At 43.2% G+C, this 22,730-nt stretch overlaps 1 protein-coding gene across 2 annotated transcripts in view; it reads right to left on the bottom strand.

Moving 5' to 3' along the window:
• The window catches only part of GRM4 (glutamate metabotropic receptor 4), a 618,169-nt gene that overhangs the window by 171,127 nt on the left and 424,312 nt on the right, over positions 1 to 22,730 (bottom strand). For both annotated transcript variants that reach the window (XM_060231489.1, XM_060231490.1), the window contains 2 exons: positions 20,699 to 20,853; positions 11,753 to 11,893 (listed from right to left, as the gene is read on the bottom strand). In XM_060231489.1, coding sequence (XP_060087472.1) covers positions 11,753 to 11,893; positions 20,699 to 20,853 — 296 coding nt within the window. The remainder of the gene's footprint in view (positions 1 to 11,752; positions 11,894 to 20,698; positions 20,854 to 22,730) is intronic.

The following is a 22,730-nucleotide window of genomic DNA, read 5'->3' as shown; positions in this document are numbered from 1 at the left end:
TCTAGTCCAATCCCCTGCACAGTTCAGGAAACTCACAAACACTTCCCCCTAAATTCACAGGATCTTCATTGCTGTCAGATGGCCATCTAGCTTCTGTTTAAAAACCTCCAAGGAAGGAGAGTCCACCACCTCCTGAGGAAGCCTGTTCCACTAAGGAATCACTGTAACAGTCAGGAAGTTCTTCTAATGTTGAGCCGGAAATTCTTTTGATTTAATTTCAACCCATTGGTTCTGGTTCTACCTTCTGGGGCCACAGAAAACAATTCCACACCATCCTCTATATGACAGCCCTTCAAGTACTTGATGGTGATCACATCACCTCTTAGCCGCCTCCTCTCCAGGCTAAACATTCCCAGCTCCTTCAACCTTTCCTCATAGGACTTGGTCTTCAGACCCGTCACCATCTTTGTCGCCCTCTTCTGGACCCGTTCCAGCTTGTCTATATCCTTCTTAAAATGTGGTGCCCAAAACTGAACACAATACTCCAGGTGAGGTCTTACCAGAGCAGAGTAATGTGATATCATCACATCACGTGATCTGGACACTATACTTCTGTTGATACAGCCCAAAATTGCATTTGCCTTTTTAGCCACTGCATCACACTCTTGACTCATGTTCAGCGTATGATCCACTAAGACCCCTAGATTCCTTATGCACATACTACTGCTAAGACAAGTCTCCCCCATCCTATCATGATGCATTGGATTTCTCCTACCTAAATGCAGAACTTTACATTTATCCCTGTTAAAATTCATTTTATTGATTCTAGCTCAATTTTCCAGCCTGTCAAGGTCATCCTATATCCTGTTTCTGTCTTCTTCTGTGTTTGCAACCCCTCCCAATTGAAGCAGAGGAGCTGCCAGCCTCTGCACTGCTTTGCCCATCGATCAGCTGATCAGCAGGGTGGTGGCCTTGAAAGAGCCCCTGGAGCATGGCGCTTCATTTAGGCATTAAAATTGGGAGGGAGGGGGAGGCAAATAGGAATTTGCCTAGGGAGGGGGTGTGAGAAAAAGAACCCTAAAAGACCCTGGTTGTCAGGGTGCCTGGAGATTCAACTCACACACATCTGCCAGGAGAACGTAGATTTTGTCTACCAGAATGTAGGGACTTATGTGAGTACAAACAGCCACAATGTTGCAGCAGCACTCCGTGTCTCCGGAAGAGTGCTAACCAGGAGAACAGCTGGGTTTCCATTCGCTCTGTGTGATCACCATCTCGGCTGTTGCAGCAGAAGAAGGTGCGCTGCCAGGAACTGTCCACACAAGCGGTTTCCAGCCAAACCATAGAATCCATATGGGAAGGCTAACATCACCAGCAGCTACCTTCCTGCAGTGCCAGACTCCATTACAGCGAAGCGGGAGGCTCACGTACTCAACATTTATCACCTATGCATAAGGCAATCAAGCTTATCTTAGGCGTGGATCCTGTCAGAATGCCTAAACCTTTTTCTAACGGAACCCAAGACAAAGGATGGTGCCAGTAGAGGAATGAAGAAGAGGAAGAACATCTTCACCCAGAGCCAAGTTTCTTTGTATAGATCGTGTGTTACCTTAGGTAGCAATTTGGCCATCTATTGTCACCTTTCAGATAAGTTTTGATAGCCTTAATCACCTCCACTCCAATAATTTTTCCCATTCTCTCCCTTAATGGTCATCCTGGAGCCTCTCCCTTTGGCCCATTGTTACCTGGAAGTCCAATCAGGTAACCAGGGCCAGGTCTGCTCATTGGCCAGGTATGGGCATCGAATCAGGTGCCCCCAATAAACTGGCTATTGGCTACCGCATAACGCCAGCCCTTATGGTCATTGCGGAGCCTCCCCTTTTTCTGAGGTCATGTACCAGCTGACCACCTCTCATCCGCCCCTGTACCTCCCATCCCCTAAGTGCTCAAGGTAGTCCTTATAATCTGTGACCCAGCTCCCCACAGGTGTGCATCTAGCAGTACCCCATTCCTGCTGTTTAGATATATCCCCAATTCCTGATCAGTTGAGGGTCCCTTCCCCCTAGTCCTCATTTTTCGCCACTGGAGCCTTCCTTGAAGACTACGATTGGTAATTATCACCCTGTTTGTCCATCCTTATGTTACCTCTATGCATTTCTCTCTATTTTTATTAGGACTGTATGTGTGTTGTATATATTCATTACATTGTATGTGTGTTCTATATTTTTCTGTAATAAATTCATGATTGTTTTACTTAATTAGTGTCCTTGGTAAATTCAGTAATAATTTCTGGAGGTGGGATCCTGTATACATAGGTTCTAGATCCCTTTTTAAGCCAAAGATGCCCACCTGTCAATTCCCCAACCTCTTTTGAGGGCATTTTGGCTTACAGGGGAGGCAAATAGGAATTGTGTGAGCAATTGCCTTTAGCACGGGTTCCAAAGCTAAAAGAAAGCAGCCAGTGGAAGGTGAACGAAACACAGAACTGAACCTAAGACCTGTGTAGCCGCCACACCTGTCAGACTTTGGTCTGCTACCCATAGGAGGAATCATATACAAGTGTGGTACTGTTTATATCTTTCAAACAAAGGAGAACTGAGACAGTGGACTGTAAAGTACTACATTACAAGAGTGGTATGAAATAACTTTTTGATTTTTCTATGAACATTTAATGAATTTTGGTTTGTGATGATAATAATATAATTGCATCATTATGAAAGAAATTGCTTAAGCATTTATTTGCAACATAAAAAAGCAGTGGTTTATTTCTAGTGTTTGCTAATCAGCACACTGCAGTTTCCGGTTTGCTCAATCCCCAGGTGGGGGCAGGAGATCCCCAGTTTTGGAGGCCCTCCCCCCACTTCAGGGTCATCAGAAAGTGTGAGGGGGGTAGAGAAATGTCTGCTGGGCACTCCATTATTACTTATAGAGACCGATTCCCATAAGGTATAATGGATAATTGATCCACAGGTATCTGGGGCTGGGGGGGAGGGTTGGTTTTTGAGGTAGAGGCACCAAATTTTCAGAATAGCATCCAATGCCTGTCCTCAAACACCCTCCAAGTTTCAAAAGGATTGGACCAGGAGGTCCAATTCTATGAGCCCCCAAAGAAGGTGCCGCTATCCTTCATTATTTCTAATGGAGGGAAGGCATTTGAAAGGTGTGCAGTCCTTTTAAATGTGATGGCCAGAACTCTCTTTGGAGTTCAATTGTGCTTGCCACAGCCTTGCTCCTGGCTCCACCCTCAAAGTCCCCAGATATTTCTTGAATTGGACCTGGCAACTCTAACACTGCATCATGCACTACTGCTCAAAAGCACCATGTAAATAAAATATATAAATAGTGCAGCCTCCTCTGGCCTTGGAGCAGCAGAAATGAACAAATGATGACTAAGATATACACCAGATATCAGTGGTTGTGCTCAGCTCTCCACAAATGCAAAGAAGGGAAGAGGAACACTTAACAGACAGTACACAACCCTCAGCCTCACCACGTCTTCTCAGCCTGAAAGCCCAGACACCTTTATCTGTCTTCTCCCAGCGAGAAGCAGGCAGTAAATCCCTCCCGTCTTTCAGTAAACATGTCACCTGCAACCATCACCTCTACAACGTGGCTGTCAACAAGACAGATTCCCTGTATGCCTTGTTTGCTGGTCTGATCCCTCCCAGTCATTTTTAGCTGCAAATAGCTGAAAATATGGATGACCACATGATGATAACAAGACTGAGCCCACCATCCATCCATCTCTCTCTCTCTCTCTCTCTCTCTCTCTCTCTCTCTCACACACACACACACACACACACACTTCTTTACAGTCAACCCAGGAACGAAAGGGTGTCAAGGGGGGTGGGGCAGCAAGTCTGAATCTCTTTTCTGATATGTAAACAAAGGGGGGAAAGTATATTTAAAAGCCTAGTAGACCAGGTGTGAAAATCAGGAGGTAGCACAGTTTGAAACAAATATAGAATGTAATAATATAGGTTCCTTCTCACCACAGAACTACAGCAAAAGTTCAGCTAATTTGCTTCTAGAACTTCCTTTTGAGCCCTTCTAGTCCTCCATGAATTCTAGAGATCAATAGCATGTGATTAATCAAGCCAGTCTAAAATACCAGCCTGGATCAAGCAATGGAATTGATACAGAAGCCATAGTGCTTGCTTCAGCACATCATGGCTCAAGACTGTGAAGCCATTACATTGTATCTCCATGGACAATGTGTTTATTACACCCCAAGTCCATATATTATTTCCTGCCAGCATAAAATGATAAATTCTGTGACTCAATAACAATAACAAAGTCTGATTCCAATGAATCATAAATAATGTTTGGCTTTTACAGAGAGGGAGGCTGAAGATTTAGAGGGAAAGTAAATCTGCTAAGTGCAGAACTCAGGTTCAGCGTGGCAAGGGAAATGATGCAGACACAGAGTGAATGGAGAGGGGTTCATTCCCTGCCCCCAGCCTCACTGCGACTCTGCCTCTGATCTGGAATGACAGAAGCCCTGGTGCTGGGCACCTCTTGCCTCCAGCATCAATTAAAACATTTCACTCCATAAAATATCCAGCTGCATGGAAAATCCAGTGCAAAATCATTGTTAAAAGGAGGAGAAGAAACTCCAGAGAAACTGGCTGCCATGTAAATGACTCCCAGTCTTCAATACCGGAGTACAAAAAGTGACTGGAACCTCTCCTTTATCTCTGTATTGTCACATCCATTCACCATCCTCACCAGATACTGTGGCTCTGTGGAATCTATGGGTGCCACAGCAGCTCAGAGGGCAGAACAGATAGAGTGTCAGAGAGAGTAACACAATTCAATGGCTGCCTCTCCTCTTGCCCTCCCACCCACGATGGATCCAAAGAACACAGTCATTGCTTAAAGGCCTGCACTGAATATGAGGCTGTGCAAGTAGAGGCTTGTATGAAGAGTCATGAGTTCTGCTAACAAATATGCCAAAGAGATGTTGGGATTGTAAACAGACCCTGGAGTGGAAAGGAAGGATTACTTGGGAAGAAACCAAAACTAGCCAGGTCTGTGAAAGGCAAGAGCCTTTCTGTAAGTCTACTTACAGATGGGACCATGAAAACATGTTCCCACTACAGTGGCGGCAGCAGAAAGTGGTGTGGGAACAGGCAATTGTCAACCTCCAGGTGGGGCCTGGAGTTCTCCTAGAATTACAACTGATCTCCAGACCACAAAGATTAGTTGCCCAGGAGGAAATGACAACTTCAGAGGGTGGACTCTATAGCACTGAGCTGGTCTTTCCCCCAAACTCTGCCCTCCCCAGGCAATGCCCCACAAACTCCAGGATTTTCCCAACCCAGAACAGGCAATTCTCAACAGCATCCATATTCCCATTTCCTCACTGTTTCATCTACTGCCTCACACCCCACCCCTGCCCCTCTGTGTCACCACTGCACATTATGTAGCCTCTCCCCCCCCCCACACACACACACACACAAGCCCACAACCACCTCTTGAAAGGGCCTTTCCCTTTCTTTTCCAAATAGGCTTGCCAGGTCCTGGCAGGGGATTCCCTGGTTTTTCAGACTCCTCCCCACCACCAGCCAGTTGGCCAGTGGGGGAAGGTCCACCCCAACAATCACAATCTACCTTTCCACCTTGGAAGGCTTAGAAGAAGCTTGGAAGCTTGAAAGATGTAAATCTCAGTGGGAGCAAGGCTGAATGGGGGTGGGGTGAGCCGGCAGAGCCAAGTGACTTCCCAGTGAATCTGTGAGGAAGGAAGAGAGCCCAGTCCCTCTGTTTGTTTTACATTCCTTTCAAAAGTTGTTTGCATGGTTAAGAGTAAACTAGAACCTTTCATTTCCTGTGTTAGTTTGAAGAAGTTGGTGGAAATACAGCAGATGGTTACATCCAGCAACTCCTGTGAGTAAATTCCCAAGTGAGATCACACAAGTGTGGGTTTGTAAACTGCATTTATTTTGGCTGCTTTGTGAATGTGTGGGAGTGCATTCAGTTTCATTTAGTGGAAGTGAAGACACCTCCTGGGGATGAGGAAACGAAGACTGTATTTAGGGAAACTGCAATGCAGTATTTTTATTTATTTATTTATTTTAGGGAATGGGAAAGCCTTCTGGCTCAACCCCCCCAAAAAACCCATGTATTTTCTGAGTTGGATCTGGCAGCACTTTTTCCAAAGCTGTGCAGTGCAGTGCAGCTTGGTAAATAAACAACAAAAGTCCTTTAAATGGTTGAAAAGGTGGGGCTGCAGAACTTACCTTTGCCATTTCAAAGGCAAAGCTTAATTACACCCCTCCTCCCTGGGGTGGCTATGGGGGAGCAACCACAGCCTCCCCACAGTTTAACTTTTATTTTGCAGGAAATGGGGTTTCTATTTTCTGTGGTCCAAAGGGGAAATAACAATCATATATGGATTATATTCCCCCTTAATATGATGGTTTTCTGTTATACATGTGAGGAAGAATCTTCCTGTGAAAACAACTTAGGTGGCAGGCAATCTCCTTAGGCTGGCAAAAGGTTTTGAACTTGGATGAGTAGAATGGTAGGATACAGACTACCAAGTTTAATGGAGCATTCTTAAATGCTAATATGCATGAATACTAGTAAAAGACTAAAGCAGTAAATTGAGTTTAGCCTATATACCCTCTATCTCTTTTAATCTGGGCCTGGCAAAAATACCTTTGTGGTATGTGTATACCTAGAAGCTCCTTTTTATGTGTCTTGGGTATAGGCCTGAAAAAGGGGAAAGCTGTCTAAAAACAAGCATATGGGTAGAAAAAGTGATCATGCACAGTATGAACATCATGAGCTCTATGTATGAGTTTGTAAAAGGGAAAAACTGTCTTTAAAAAGTATATGGGTAGAAAAAGTGATCATGTACAGTATAGGGTTGCCAAGTCCAATTCAAAAAATACCTGGGGACTTTGGGGGTGGAGCCAGGAGACTTTGGGGGTGGAGCCAGCAGCATAAGCATATTTGAACTCCAAAGGAAGTTCTTGCCATCATATTTAAAGGAACTGCATACCTTTTAAATGCCTTCCCTCCTTTGGAAATAATGAAAGATAGGGGCACCTTCTTTTGGGGTCATAGAATTGGACCCCCTGGTCCAATCATTTTGAAACTTGGAGGGTATTAATTCAGCATGCCTACTTCAAAGAGCGCTCCCAAATCAGCGTGCACAAGGTTGGGGCAGCTCTCTTCAGCAGGAAACAGAGGCACTGCGATCTTTCTTGCGCCTAGTAGGGAGTAAGCTCAGCTGAAACGCTGGGATTTGCTTCCAAGTAAATGTGCAAAAAGAAGAAGATTATGAAGAAGTGGGATGACTGAAGCCTGTGGAATGCAAAGCGGCTGCAAATTGATCCCAGCAGGTTCTCTGTGTAAACGCCGGGATTGGGAAGTGAAAGAGCAGCCAGAAAGCTGGGGGGGGGGGGGCGGCAATCCTACAAGGGCTAGGCAGTATGCAGTTAACTTACCTCTTTCCCCCTGCCCCACTCCAGGAGGCCCTCCTACTTTTGTGTGCGTGACTGCAACCAAAGTTCCCTTCAGAAGATCAGACGAAGGGGGCTTTGAATCTTGAAAGCTGTTTATAACCCTAAAAATCTTGGTGGTCTCTTAAGGTGTTCCTGGACTCGGCTTGGCTCTTCTCGTGCAGAGGAACTAAGCTCTCCACCTTAAGCAACTGCTCACAACGGAATCGCTCCCAGATGCCATACCCCCCACCCCGCTTCCAGTTTTTTTGAAAGCGGGAGAGAAGGGGGCTAAAGTTGGGGTCCCCCACCAGGGCGGGAGGTTTGGGAAGCCTAGTACAGTATGAACATCATGGGCTCTATGTATGAGTTCATACTTGCTGGTGGTAGTATGTATGCACCTGTGATCCCTATCACTCAACAGCCGTTCTTTGCCAGAATGTACATGCCTTCTGTTCCTATAACTGTTTTTATGTGGTTCCAGCACACAGAACATGCCAGCATTCCCAGCTGAGGGGAAAACACTAACTGCCAAGTAGGTACCAAGCAGAGGGACTTGGAGCACTTCCCTACTGTCAGTTTTTGTTTCAGGGAAGAATCAAAGGCAACAAACACAGCAATAAGGAAAGAAATTCAGCTGATCTGAGAGCCTGTAAGAGGAAACCAAATGAAACATTTTTAAAGCCACCTCAAGTAATATGAATGCCTTGAATATTTTATATAATCATCTAGTGGGGGTTAGGGGTACATTTCCACCATACTGCATCCCTACTCAGCATAGTTCTATAACCTGTTGGAATACATTTTTTTAAAATGAGTTGCTTCAAAAGTGTTTTCTCAGGGGAGCAAAGATGCACACAAAAATACAGAGAAAAGAGCTGCTGAGATAGATCTGGCTGATGCTGCAATGGTGTAATGGAAATTTATGAGCAAATGAGGGAAGAATTAGTGTGGCATGGAAAGAGGAATGACAGTAAACAATCCAAAGGGAAACGAAAGCACTGGAGGGAGATGCATGGTTGGCAGGGGAAATGGCAAACTCAAGGAGATTGTAGAGAGGGAACTGGGGAACATACCCAGTGGGTCAGTTTAGTCAAATGTTGTTTTGGTGCTATTTAATAATCACAATGAAAAATAAAGTGGTTAGTGCTTCATCTACTCTTTTTCTTAAATAGTCCCTCTGGGCTTTTCCAGCATCCACTCTTGTTCCAAGTTCTGCCTTCTGCTTTTATGCACCACAAATCATGATCCAAAATGACACCCCTGCTTCACCATCCCTTCTCCCAGACAGCCCTGCTGATGTATTATACAAGATCTACAGACCTGTTTTAATCTTGTTCTATGAAAGTCCTATTTTTCAAGCCCTGTCCTCTATTACCTTTAATATAAATCTGGTATTTCATCATGCTCCAAAAGATCTCCTGCTTTCTCAGATTTCTTTCTTCATAAAGAGCACCTTCAGCACAACCTACTTTGGTCCAGTCGTCATTACCTTATCTCAGAACTTTACCACTAAGGATTTCTTTCTCAATAAACAAATATGCAGATGACACTCTGTTCTGTTCCTCCTTAACAACTAAGCCAGGTGCATCTGCTCAGGGCTTTTTTTGGCACAGGAACTCAATTCTGGCTGGTTTGGCATCAGGAGGGTGTGGCTTAACATGCAAATGAGTCCCTGTTGGGCTGTTTCTACAAATAAGCCCTGTGTGAAACAATAGTGATGTCAGGGCGTGTGGCCTAATATGCAAATAAGTTCCTGCTGTGCTTTTTCTACAAAAAAAAAGAGCTCTGGGTCTGCTGATTTCCTAAATAGGCACCTACAGAAAGCAAAAAAAAAAGGTGAGGGACAATAAACTGAAGCTGAGTCCATACAAGACTGAGGTATCCTGACCACAAGGCAGGAGGAAAACCCCATTAACCACAGGATGTAACAGGAGAGGCTATCAGGTCACAGTTTAGAGCCTAATAATACAATCAAAGGGAAAGCCAGAAGGCAGTCTATACTTTCATATTACACATTCCAAAAGGCAGAATCAAAAGCAGCCCAAGAATCAGGTAACAAGGGCTGAGTCCACACTGCTGGCTTAGGGCAGCAGCAAGCTGACTCAGAAGTGAGCTGGCAGAAATAGAAGCTCCCAGCAGCATTCAGACGGTGTGTGGCCCACCCCAGAACAAGGAAGACTGCAGATTTATACCCCACCCTTCTCTCTGAATCAGAGACTCAGAGCAACTTACAATCTCCTATATCTTCTCTCCTCACAGCAGACACCCTGTGAGGTGGGTGGGGCTGAGAGGGCTCTCACAGCAGCTGCCTTTTCAAGGAGAACTCCTGCGATAGCTTTGGCTAACCTAAGGCTAACTCAAGGCCATTCCAGCAGATGCATGTGGAGGAATGGGGAATCAAGCCCAGTTCTCCCAGATAAGAGTCCGCACACTTAACCACTACACCAATGGGCTATGTGCACCCTAGAGGAGTATCCAGAGCACTCATGCACCCATCTGCCACTCCCCAGGAGCTCCCAGGGTGCTTCCTGACCATTCAGATACTTTGGAAGTGGTACCTTTCTGAGGCAGCTTCCTGTTGGGCCACGACAGGGTGAGTATGGGATGGGGACGGCAGGCAGATGTGCATATTTCAACGTGCTTTTTAGATCTGCTTGCCTGCAATCCCCGAGGTGTCTTAAACCGCCAGTCTGTAACCAGCCAAGAAGAAAACAGGCCCAATGACTGGCAAGATCACCAATAAAACTGCTGACAGTCTGCTCCCACACTGGCTGCAGCCTCTCCGCAGCCTTATATAGGGAGTTTCCCTCCTGGAGCTGCTGGTTCCCATATTATGCTCTTTCCTATAAACTGAGTCAGCTCCTCTAATGAGAAGTACCAGGTTCAAGAGCCTATAGTGACTTATTGGTCTTTTCTAGTACTTCCTTAGCAGAGGTGAGGATGTGGGTTGCTAGGTGCACACTAATCCATCTAATCCATGCCTCAGCCCTAGCCTTTTGTCTTGTCTGCTTGTGGGGTACTTTGAGAGACTGGCAGGTCTGCTTCCAGGTGAGTCCATGCTGGGGCCTCCAGGCCTAAGGGTCCTGTTGTGTCAGGGGACAGTATTAGTGCTGACCCAGGGTCCCTTTGATGAGGCCCTGAGACCACAGCCTCACAGGAAGGGATTGCCAAGATGAGGCTTGGGGATGGCTTGTCCAATGAGAACTCATCCTTTCATACTACACCAGGGTTGTCCATGGCACTAGGTGATGTTGGTCAGTGGAAAAGCTGCTCAGGGACTGTAGAGTCAGCCTGTCCTAAAGGAGGTTGCTCTCCCCCAAAATGAGTGGTTTTATAACTTGGTTTACTTCTGGATCCTGGCATAGAATGCTATTCAATTTATTCATATATGATCTGGAATTGGAGGTGAGCAGTGTAGTGGCCAAGTTTGCAGCTGACACAAAATTATTCAGGAAGCTTAAAGCCAATTCAAATGTGAAGAGCTCAAGGAGGATCTCTACAAACTGGGTGACTGGGCAGCAATGTGGCAAATGAAGTTCAGTGTAGGTAAGTGTAAGGTGATGCACACTGGAGCAAAAAAAAATCAACTTCAGGTATATGCTAATGGGGTCAAAACTCACTGAGAAGGAAAAACATCTTGTGGTTGTAGTAGATATTTCAAATCAGACAACTAATGAGGGATGTTATAAAAGTTTACAAAATTATGCAGTGTACCTGAAGGACCATCTTCACCCCTACTATCCTGCCACCAGTTAAAATCTGCCTCTCATATCCTGTTCTCTGTGAGCCCGCCTTCAGACATGAGGTAGGTGGTTTAGAGGCAGGGCTTTTTCTGTGGTGGCACCTTGCCTTTGGAATGCCCTCCCCTTTGTGGTGTGCCTGGCACCTACTTTTCTTTCTTTTAGGTGCCAGGACAAAGCCCATCTTTGCACTCAAGCTTTTAACTAGAGGTTTTATCTCATCAAGTTTTTTATGACATGCTTCTGATTTATGCATAGTTTGTATGCTGTTTATGTCCAATGGCTTGTTTTTAACCGCTTGTTTAATAGGTTAATTTTGTGATTTTAATTGTAAGTCACATTGAGCAGGACTCTGAAGAGGTGGCATAGAAATATTAAAAATATATATTAATATTCTCTCCATTCAGCAACCAGGCCCAGTGATGAAATCTCCAGGAAACTCAGTGCTTGCATCTGTTCTATAATAGCAACGATGATCTCCTTCAACATGAGAACTGCCTGCAAGCTCCAATATGGAAGAAGCTCATGTATGTAGCTAAGGTTTTCCCACTGACTGATGCAATATCCAAAGAGATTCCTTCACCTTCCATATGTCCTCCCCACTATCATACAACCTCTTACTTGTACACTTCTTGATGGTGCTTCCTTTTTTCAAAGCATGGCGACTCAACTTGCAGTGAAAATTATCCTCCCAGAATTCAGCAAACCAAATATTCCGACGGTTATTATCCAGTGTCCTACTGGAGAAATACCGATCAAAACCTGAAAAAGAGAAATGATAGAAACATGAAAGCTGGAAGTCAAAACATATGTAAGAATGTCTCTGAAAAGGAAACCTACCATTTTGGCTGTCTGCAAAGGTATAAGGCTTTTTTTTTTTTTTTGCCTCTGAAATACCATGCAGATAAAAAGGATTAGTGAGAAAAGAATTACTGTTATAAGCCTGATTTATTGACTGTAATGAACTATGAGGACTACTGGTATCTCTGAAGGATAAGTCACATATTAAATGGCTAGTTCAGTTAATTTGCAATACAGATTCTATCCGAAGTAGAATATGTGTCAATATTTCAAAGGAAGATAAAGGGAGCATTCTGGGCTAGATCCTCAACTCATTTAAACTGGGCTTTTAATATTACCCATCTAACCAAAAATGGTTTCTAAATCTGTGAGGATCTGGATTTGTTTTGTTGTTGTTTTACAAAAGCATTAGGTAGAGGGGAATTATCTCATGTGACTATTTTTTAGTTGTCAAACTTCTCAGGTAAGTACCTCAATATACTCATTTAGCAATATAGTTCTAAAAAGTGTTTTTTATACATGTGTACCCATCTCTTCCCACAAAGAGCTCAAACCTAGTATCATTTATACCCCAGTGATCTACCATCAGACTTTAATCAGGACCAGGCCTGCATCATATTAACCACAGGCCTTCATGCTATTCTCTCAGAATTGTGTTATAAAATATTGATCACTATACAGAGTAACATTCCTTGATTTCTTTTATGTAGATACAAAGACATTGCAGTTCAGAGCTGTGGACCATCTAACCGAGTGCCCTGCTCTAGAACAAGATTTCTACCAGCACATGGCTCTACTTGATTAGTTTACATCATTCAGATTATAATGTGCCATAAACAGCCAGAAATGAAATGCATTATTCCAAAGGTGCCTTGGAGTAAATAATATACTTAGGTGGCTTCAGAAGCAGAACTGAGTCACACTTTTCAGCAGAAGGCCAAGCCCTCCAGGATCAATACAAATCAGAGTGGGCAGGGGAAGGAGATGGAAGAAATTTCTTCTTATTTCAAAATGCAGCAACCAGTGACTCAGGCCCTGAATGTAAAGGAGATGAGGGGACTTTGTATGGCAACGGAGTTTGTGGCTCAGCGCTTCAAGACATCACTGAAGAAATTAAGGAACCCAGTCTTAATGGGGTCTCAAATCAGAGATTTTTCAGTGCCACCAAATACCATCAAATTGATAGGGGATCTAGTACCTAGCCCTTGGCATGCAAATTGGTAGGGGTGCCTAGGCACCCTTTTCTCAAATTCATTCCAGCCAGCCACTCTACCTGTCAAAAAGTAGTGTTGTAATACTAGTAAACAAAAACATGGGTCAGAACCTTCTGTGTTCCCAGGGTTAACTAACAAAAAAAAATGGAGGAGAAAAGACTGACATTAGCAAGCTCATGACAACATTACCACAAAAATATAACGGCTATCTAACACTGACAAAAATTGGAAAGAAAAAGGCAAGATATTCAGAATTAGTTACTTGGTTGGTTTAGTACATGTTCAACTTGGAGTACTTGGTTTAGTACTGTGCCCATCAGACAGCTTCTTTCTCAGGCCTGAAACCAAGCCACACTTTCTGTGCCCAGGTGCAGTATGAGTTTCAGAAACTGAAATCAGTTTCTTGACAGATGCACAAAGAATAGCAGGTAGCCCAACAACATCTCTTTGTAAAGGAAGACAAATGAATATGGTCACTAGGAGCACTAGGAATAGAAATAGTGGGCACCCTGGGCAGTAGTAACCATGTGATTTTGGAATTTACAGTCTTAGGGAAGGGAAAAGCTATATGTAGTCAGACTTACAGGTTGGACTTCAGAAAGGCAAACTTTGGTAAACTTAGAACTATGCTGGGTAAAACCCCATGGTCAGACATACTTAGGAAGAAGGGGGTTCAGGAGGGGTGGGAGTTTCTTAAAAGCGAAATACTGAAAGTGCAAACACAGACGATTCCTATGAGAAGAAAAAATGGAAAAAGCCTAAAAAAGCTGAAGTGGCTCCATAAACCGCTTTCTAAAGACTTGAGAAATAAAAGACTCCTTCAGGAATTGGAAGGAGGGCCTTATAACCAAGGATGAATATAAACAAATCACCAGTGCTTGTAGAAAAAAAGTTAGGAAAGCTAAAGCTCAGTATGAGCTTAAGCTGGCCAAAGATGCTAAAAACAGCAAAAAGGGTTATTTTCTTATGTTCAGAGTAAGAAAAAGAGCAAGGATATGGTAGGCCCATTGCGAGGGCAAGAAAGTGAAATTGTAACAGGTAATAAAGAGAGGGCGAAACTGCTCAATTCCTACTTTTCCTCAGTCTTCTCTTCTGAGGGAAACGGTGCTCAACATGGCAAAAACAGAACATATAAGGAGGGTATGAAATTCCAACCTAAGATCAGCATAGGGGTAGTACATAAACACCCAGTTTCTTAAAATTAAACTAAGCCCTCAGGTCCAGATGAATTGCATCCAATGGTTCTAAAAGAGCTTCCAGATGTAATTTCTGAGCCTCAGGCTATTATTTTTGAGAATTCTTGGAGAACAGGTGCTGAAAGATTGGAGGCTGGCGAATGTTGTCCCCATCTTCAAGAAGGGGAAAAAAGATGATCCGGGTAACTACCGACCCATCAGCTTGACGTCTATACCTGGAAAAGTTTTAGAACAAATCATCAAACAGTCGGTCCTGGAACATTTAGAAAGAATGGATGTGATTACTAAGAGCCAGCATGGTTTTCTCAAGAACAAGTCATGTCAGACTAACCTATCTCTTTTTTTGAAAAAGTGACTACCTTACTGGATCAGGGGAATGCTCTAGACATCGTTTATCTTGATTTCAGTAAGGCTTTTGATAAAGTTCCACATACTATCCTTGTTGACAAGTTGGTAAAATGTGGTTTGGATCCTGTTACCATTAGGTGGATCTGTAACTGGTTGACAGATCGCACCCAAAGAGTGCTTGCGAATGCTTCTTCATCCTCTTGGAGAGGAGTGACAAGTGGATGCCTCAAGGATCTATCCTGGGACCTGTTTTGTTCAACATCTTTATCAATAGTTTGGATGAAGGAATAAAGGGAATGCTTATTAAATTTGCAGATGATACTAAATTGGGAGGGGTTGCAAACACAGAAGACAGAAACAGGATATAGGATGACCTTGACAGGCTGGAAAACTGGGCTAAAACCAATAAAATGAATTTTAACAGGGATAAATGTAAAGTTCTGCATTTAGGTAGGAGAAATCCAATGCATGGTTATAGGATGGGGGAGACTTGTCTTAGCGGTAGTATGTGCAAAAAGAATCTAGGGGTCTTAGTGGATCATACGCTGAACATGAGTCAACAGTGTGATGCAGTGGCTAAAAAGGCAAATGCAATTTTGGGCTGCATCAACAGAAGTATATTGTCCAGATCATGTGATGTGATGGTATCACTTTACTCTGCTCTGGTAAGACCTCACCTGGAGTATTGTGTTCAGTTTTGAGCACCACATTTTAAGAAGGATATAGACAAGCTGGAACGGGTCCAGAGGAGGGCGACAAAGATGGTGAGGGGTCTGGAGACCAAGTTCTATGAGGAAAGGTTGAAGGAGCTGGGCATGTTTAGCCTGGAGAGGAGGCGGTTGAGAGGTGATACAATCACCATCTTCAAGTACTTGAAGGGCTGTCATATAGAGGATGGTGTGAAATTGTTTTCTGTGGCCCCAGAAGGTAGGACCAGAACCAATGGGTTGAAATTAAATCAAAAGAGTTTCCGGCTCAACATTAGTAAAAACTTCCTGACCATTAGAGCGATTCCTCAGTGGAACAGGCTTCCTCGGGAGGTGGTGGGTTCTCCTTCCTTGGAGGTTTTTAAACAGAGGCTAGATGGCCATCTGACAGCAATGAAGATCCTGTGAATTTAGGGGAAGTGTTTGTGAGTTTCCTGCATTGTGCAGACGGTTGGACTAGATGACCCTAGAGGTCCCTTCCAACTCTATGATTCTATGACTTCACTATATGTTGCTCCCTTGCAATTTCCATGATATGAAAGACTTAATTAACTATACAGATTTCAGTCACGTAGAATACAAACCCAATTTCCTTGGTATAAGTGGATATCAGAAGGGGGTAAGGAATAGGCAGGAAGGATGGTGAATTTGTATGTCTCCCACTAGAGTTCTGTCTGACATAGCCTTATTAATTGAATGGATCCTTTAATGGGCTTGGGGCACTTGATAGCTCTTTCCCTTCTAATGAATGACACCTCTACTAATGAAGCTATGACTGTGAGCTAAATCCGTAAGTACAGGAATATGGATGTCATTTAGTTAAATAGAAAAAAAGTCATACCATTATTAATAAGTCACTAAGGCTTATCAATATGGTGGCTCATGAGAATGGGCAAATAACCACAATACTCTTTCACTCATTAAGTTCTAACCTTTCCTTGACTCCTGATGAATAATTTTTTGATGTCGAAGTGATCCTGGCTATGCAAATTTGCCATAGGCCCTCTGGTGAAGCTCATCTTTTATTTGCTGTATTTTAGTAAGCATTAGATTCACAGTCACACGAGCTGCAGTCACACGAGCAGTTTGATCTGATATCACTGCAATACCGTTGCAGATTCAAAGAGCATGATCAGACAGCAACATCTGCCATCCATGCCTCAGTCATCATCACCCTGTTCTGCCTTGTCTTCAATGAGGAGTTAATGGACACCAGAGAAAATCCGGCCTTTACAAATGACAGTGCTTTCACTCCGCATTTCTGGCTGTCAGAACTCCCCCATTGTGAAGTCAAGTCGTTTGGGAAGTTGAACCTTCCCTTCCATTTCTGCCCCTCTCTCTCCCTCTCTCTCTGATCAATGTGTGCATAAGTGCATAATCACCCTTGGCACTGTCAATCACCACAGCCAAGTAGTTATTCTGGATTGGGAGTCGCTGGGGTAGTTGTGTTTGAGTAACAAATCCCCCCCCCCAAAAAAAAACCCTCTCTCCTGTTTCTGTGTCAAGGTTACTATTGGAGAGCATCCCATGATTGACAGAAAGGTAAATGTGCTGAGGTCAATGGAACTACCCTCATGTAAATCTGCACTTCACCCTCCCCATGTATTCCAAGGAAGAGAGGTGAAAGGAAGGAGGCTGAGAGGGGTGGGAGTATTTGGCAGAGAGCTTGCGGAGCTGTCAAAAAGGAGCTGGAGCTTCAGATACACATTTATGTGCATGGGTAAAAGAAAAAAAAAGGATGCTACAACAATCTGAATGATTTACCATGGGGCAAGCAAGCGGTGAAGCCAGTTCAGGGTGGAATGTCTGATTAAAAAGTCTTGTTACAAAATAAAATGGTATAATTTGAAGTGCAGCCAGATAGTGCCAAGCTTGTAGTGTGACCACTGCCCCTGTGTTAGAAACACATTCACTGATATGTGCATGTGGAATTTCTTTGTTGCAGATTGTTAGAAATGGCAGGGACCCTAAGGGTTATCAATCCAACCTACTGTTCAGTGCAGGTCTCCAGGCACTGTACAGTCTTGTACCTGCTTAGCTTCAGAAATGTTACTGCCACCCAACAGGAAGTTTCCATTTCTGTCTTGGCCAAATAACATCACAGGGTAATGTATAGTAGACTGTATCTTTATTTGATTGAAGTAAAATATACGATGAATTAAAGTCTAGTGGTTCTCAGGTGCGTGATTCAAATGTACTTTCATTTACATTATTTTTTAAAAGCTGAGCTGCATATTCATTAATAATCAGTCTTTGACCCTTTTTATTAAAAATGTGGACTATAAATGAGGTAAGTAAATAAATAAAAGGACTGGCCTTCTCAACAATCCTGATTGTAGTTTTCAGCCCCTAAGGAAGTGTTAGATGTTTTGTTGGAGAGGTCTTATTTTTGTAGTATTTTTCTGAACTTTTCAGATGTTAGAAGGTGTGTGCTTGAGGCTAGAAGGTGTGTACTTTACTTCCTGATTCTTATTGTCTTTTGTTCAGAGACAAGTCAGTACCTTTTTGAAAACAACCTAGAGATTGGGTTTTAACAAAAAGTAGGTTTCCAGAAATCTTGCCTAGATAACAACCTATCTGGACAGTTAAAGATAATGTTTGTGAGCTTCCATTTTTTATTTTATAACATTTGGAAATTTTAGAATTTTTCTGTATTCTACTTGTAAATGTTACGTAAATTCTGGTTTTTTAAAGGTAAATGAGATCCCTTTTAAGTATAAATCTATGCTTATAAGGTTTCATAATACCCTCCTGCCTATCTACATCTTGCCTTAGCTCATGGTACATAGTCGCTTTTACATGGTACCATTATTGTTCCCTCAACTATCTGGCTCTTGTTGAAAAAGGATTCATAATTGTCTTCAGCACCTAGTGAACAGGGTACCATAACTGTTTCTATTATTTTCATAGATTTTGAGAAATTGGTTGGGCGAGGAGATAGACTGGCAGTACAGAGCAGGAATCGAAGCTAGGAAAAAACTCTGCACATCCTCAGGAGTTCATTCTTCACCCCCACCCCATGCCATTTGCTTACTTTCTCTGATATCATCAAAATGTTTGCCTGTCTTTGCTCTGGTTGGGAGGAAGCACTTGGAAATCTTTACAACCTGAATGTTGAATCTTGTGAGGAACCAAGGTGAAACTGACCCTCCACTATTTCAGTACACCTTGTTAACAGAGATCAGTTCATTGGTGTCCTAAGCTTTTCACTAAAAGACAGATGGGTGGACGACCATCCATGCTCACATAAGTAAGAGAGCACAGATAAACCAATTTTCTCCACAGGCAGGGAGTGTTTTCTACATTACAGATGTTGTGGAAAAAGCTTGTACATTTACAATAGGCTTTTGTTGAAGTTCATCATAACGGCTTTAGATGGAACTTGTTGATGAACAAGTGATGAGTATAAGCTGGTGGACACAAGTAGAAAAGAGTAAGTACTTGGTCTGGGCCTTGAAATAATTGTCTCTGTGGGTAGCAAGAGAACTTCAAAATGTCTCAAATGATACTAAGTAATCTTTCCCTCCCTCAGAAGTTAATTTAGATGACAAATATTTAGGTTAGACAAGGCAAGGAAGGACAAAGTAAGGAACTAAGGCCAAGGAATAATATGATGGGCTAGAATACAATTCAGACAGAGCAGAGACGATTCAAAATGTGTGGTGGGGGGGAGGTAGATGGGGGAAAATGCCAGTAAGACTCTACTTCAAATCTCTCCTGCTGCTCCCATTTGTTTCAATGAGGCTTGTGCAAGAGAATTTCCCACTGGATGTGCTCACTGACAGATCCAGAATCAATGAAGATATCTAGGTGATATTTGAACACCATTTGGGAGAAGGAGATGACCTTTGAAGAAACTTTGAAAAAAATGTGCACATATGTGCACATTTTTTTTAATGTGGAGGATTTCCAGATATCATTGTCACTGCCAATTTCTAGGAAAGTAATTCCTGGCAGTTCCTTGGTTTGAATCGGCAACGTTAATTCTGGAAAATTTCCCTCTTCCCCCCTGCCTCTGAAGCAACATTTGATTTCCCAGCTCCAAACAGTTGGGCGAATGTTCAATGGACCCCCCCTCCCAGAAATCACCATCTGATTACGCATGCTCCAAGAAAAGAGCGTGATAGTACTGAATGTCTGATCGCGCAACAACAGAATGAATCGCATTCTTGGATGCTCGTCTGAACTGCCCTGCATCGAATCAATATTCAGCGGTTCAGATGGTACGTGTGACCGCACCCGAGGACATGCCACATGAGTATCTGGGACATGCCACCAAGCAAGAGAAGAGTGGGAAGTCAAATGAGTCCCCGCTCTTAGCAAGCTGTCATGTGAGACTGGCCATAGCAACTGGGCATATCAAGAAGTGACATCCCAAACTTCCTACAGAAGGGAAGAGGTATTGTTAATTATACGTTTACCGTCCTCATGGCAATGCCCTCAGCTAATGCACATGAGCTCTCCACCCACAAAAAAGATATCTCCGACACCATCACCTAAAATTTACAACAACAGCCTTGATATTGACTTCATTTGCTAACCTTTCATCCATTTTAGCTGGGATTTGTCACTCTCAGCAAAATTTCATAATTATTAGGCTGTTAAGGAAGAATTTTCCAAACACAGTGTGTGTGTGTGAGAGAGAGAGAGATTGCTAGTAAAAAGGAGATGTGCTGTGTGGTGCAGTATATCAGAATCTTGTTCCACATCATGTTCCTCCACAGGCATTACAGCTTAGAAGATCTAAAAAATTTCAAAATGTTCTCTGGTCATTGTTTTTATGAAAAAAGTGATAAAGAGAAACTACTGTGAGGTTGTCTAGGTAAGCATTATTGCCATTCTTGTCTAGTTGTCATTATTTGGTTTAGAAAATAGGGTAGTTCAAATTCAGTACAACTTCATTATCAGCATGAGACACCCAAAGGAACATTATGACTGGAAGACAAACACTTTCAGTGTAGCCCATGGTGTGCACATTCATCCCCCTATTGTTTTTGATCAAAGAAGGTTTGCCAGGTTTTGTAATACTTCAAAAAAACAGGCAGAACCTATTCAATCAGAGACTATGGCTGCATCCGCAATACCAAAATAATCCACAACTGGATTTTTGTTAGTAAACAAATTACTGTTACAGAGCAATAATACCAAAATATCAACAGTATCTGAATGTAGCCCATAGCTAGGGGACAAAAGGACTGTATAACAATGTATCAGCTCTATCATATACCTCACCCCAAATATCATTTTTTAAAATCTCAGCATTCCTCAAAACTCCAAACAGCAGCATGCTGCTAGACGTACCTCTAACAGATGCCCTTTTGGGCAAGATAGTAACAGATCCCTCAGCCACCTCTTCTAGATCTCTCACGGGAGCAATTTTTGAGCCCCAGCTGTCAGAGCCCATCCAGATGAAGTGTCCAGTCTGATTGGCCCTCTTGGCAGCCATCAGCACATTCCTGTAGAGAGAAGATCAAAGAGCCCTTCTATGGAATCATCATGTTCAGATTAATATAGGCAACAGAACAAAAAGGAAATTAATAAACACAGAATACATAAATAGTACATGTGTTCAGTGCAGGCAAGCTTGGTCCAGAAAGCAGCTCAGAAAGCATCACAGATATTTGTTTCCTTGGGCCTGGCTAGAACTTCAGGTAGATGTAGAAAGATGAAAATTAAGACATAGATTGTGCTCTATGTTTTGCATTGGCTGGCCCTTACCTTTTTCCAAACATACTAGGGATCAGCACTTAGGGCAGGGGTGGCCAAACTGTAGCTCAGGAGCCAAATGTGGCTCTTTTACACATATTGTGTGGCTCTCAAAGCCCCCACAACCCCATTGGCCATCTTGGAGAAGGCATTTTCCTTTAAATCACTTGCAGAATGCATTTAAAGTTAAGGTTGCTTTCTTTCCACCTCTCCCCCTCCCTTCTCCCTCCATATGCCTTTCTTCCTTCTTTCTTTGCGGCTCTCAAACATCTGATGTTCATGTCTTTCAGCTCTCAAACATCTGACATTTATTCTATGTGGCTCTCACATTAAGCAAGTTTGGCCACCCCTGACTTAGGGATACAGTACATTAAAGGTACAACTATGCCAGTCATCTCTCATAAGTTGCATGTGCAATGGTTCCACACTCCATATTCGCAGTGCAAATGGATGAGCATGAAAGAAGTATAATGGTTGTCAATCAGACAGGATCAGGTACATAATGTTGATGGAATGCTCTCTAGCACAAGGCTAATGAAATTGCCTTTGCAGTTCCACATCACCTTTCCAAGCCTATTACTTTTTGTGAAGTTGCTGGCAAGCCCTGGATCATTATTCCTCACAGGCATGCTGGTTTCTGATGTATCTAGTAATGGCCATGTCTCCACAATGCATAGTCTGTACAAAGGATACTTTTCTTATTTAAAATATTAATGACAATATATTTTGTGACCTTGGTAATGATATAACAGCTAGACCCATTCCAAAATTACTTTGGCAGACCAAATTTTCAAACTGTATCCTGCTGGACATCAGGAATACATCTCAAAAATTTTCCCAATCTGAAGTTTCCTTCTGGACACAAAATAATAATAATAATAACTTTTTATTTATATCCCGCCCTCCCCGCCAAGGCAGGCTCAGGGCGGCTCACAACGCATAAATACAATACACAGTAAAACCATAATACACAGTAATTACAATTAGATAAAACCATCATTTAAATCGACATATTAAATTAACATTATGGTGCTATAACTCAGATCTTCTATAAAATTCAGTGGCTAAAAACATCTTCAGCGAATCTATCTTGGCTCAGCATTAAGTGAAGGCCATTTTAAAGAGAAAGGTCTTGCAGGCCCTGCGGAATTGGTCCAAACACCACAGGGCCCACACTTCCTCCGGGAGCTGGTTGCACAGTAGTGGAGCTGCAATAGAGAAGGCCCGTTCCTGAGTAGTCTCCAATTTGGCCTCCCTTGGCCCAGGGATATTCAGCTAGTTCTTTCCAGCTGACCTCAGCACTCTCTGGGGTTCATATGGGGAGAGACGGTCCCTCAGGTAGGCAGGTCCTCGGCCATATAGGGCTTTAAAGGTAATAACCAGCACTTTGTAATGAACCCAGTACACCACTGGCAGCCAGTGAAGCCCGCGCAGCCCCGGCTGTATGTGCTCCCACCTCAGGAGTCCCAACAACAGCCTAGCCGCCGCGTTCTGCACCAGCTGCAGCCGCCGGGTTTGGCACAAGGGCAGCCCCATGTAGAGGGTGTTACAGTAATCCAGTCTCGAGGTGACCATTGCATGGATCACCGTTGCTAGGTCCCGGCACTCCAGGAAGGAGGCCAACTGC

This window comes from Heteronotia binoei, chromosome 2, assembly GCF_032191835.1.
Source record: "Heteronotia binoei isolate CCM8104 ecotype False Entrance Well chromosome 2, APGP_CSIRO_Hbin_v1, whole genome shotgun sequence".
NCBI classification, from domain to species: Eukaryota; Metazoa; Chordata; class Lepidosauria; order Squamata; family Gekkonidae; genus Heteronotia; species Heteronotia binoei.
This window is presented reverse-complemented; position numbering and strand designations above follow the sequence as displayed.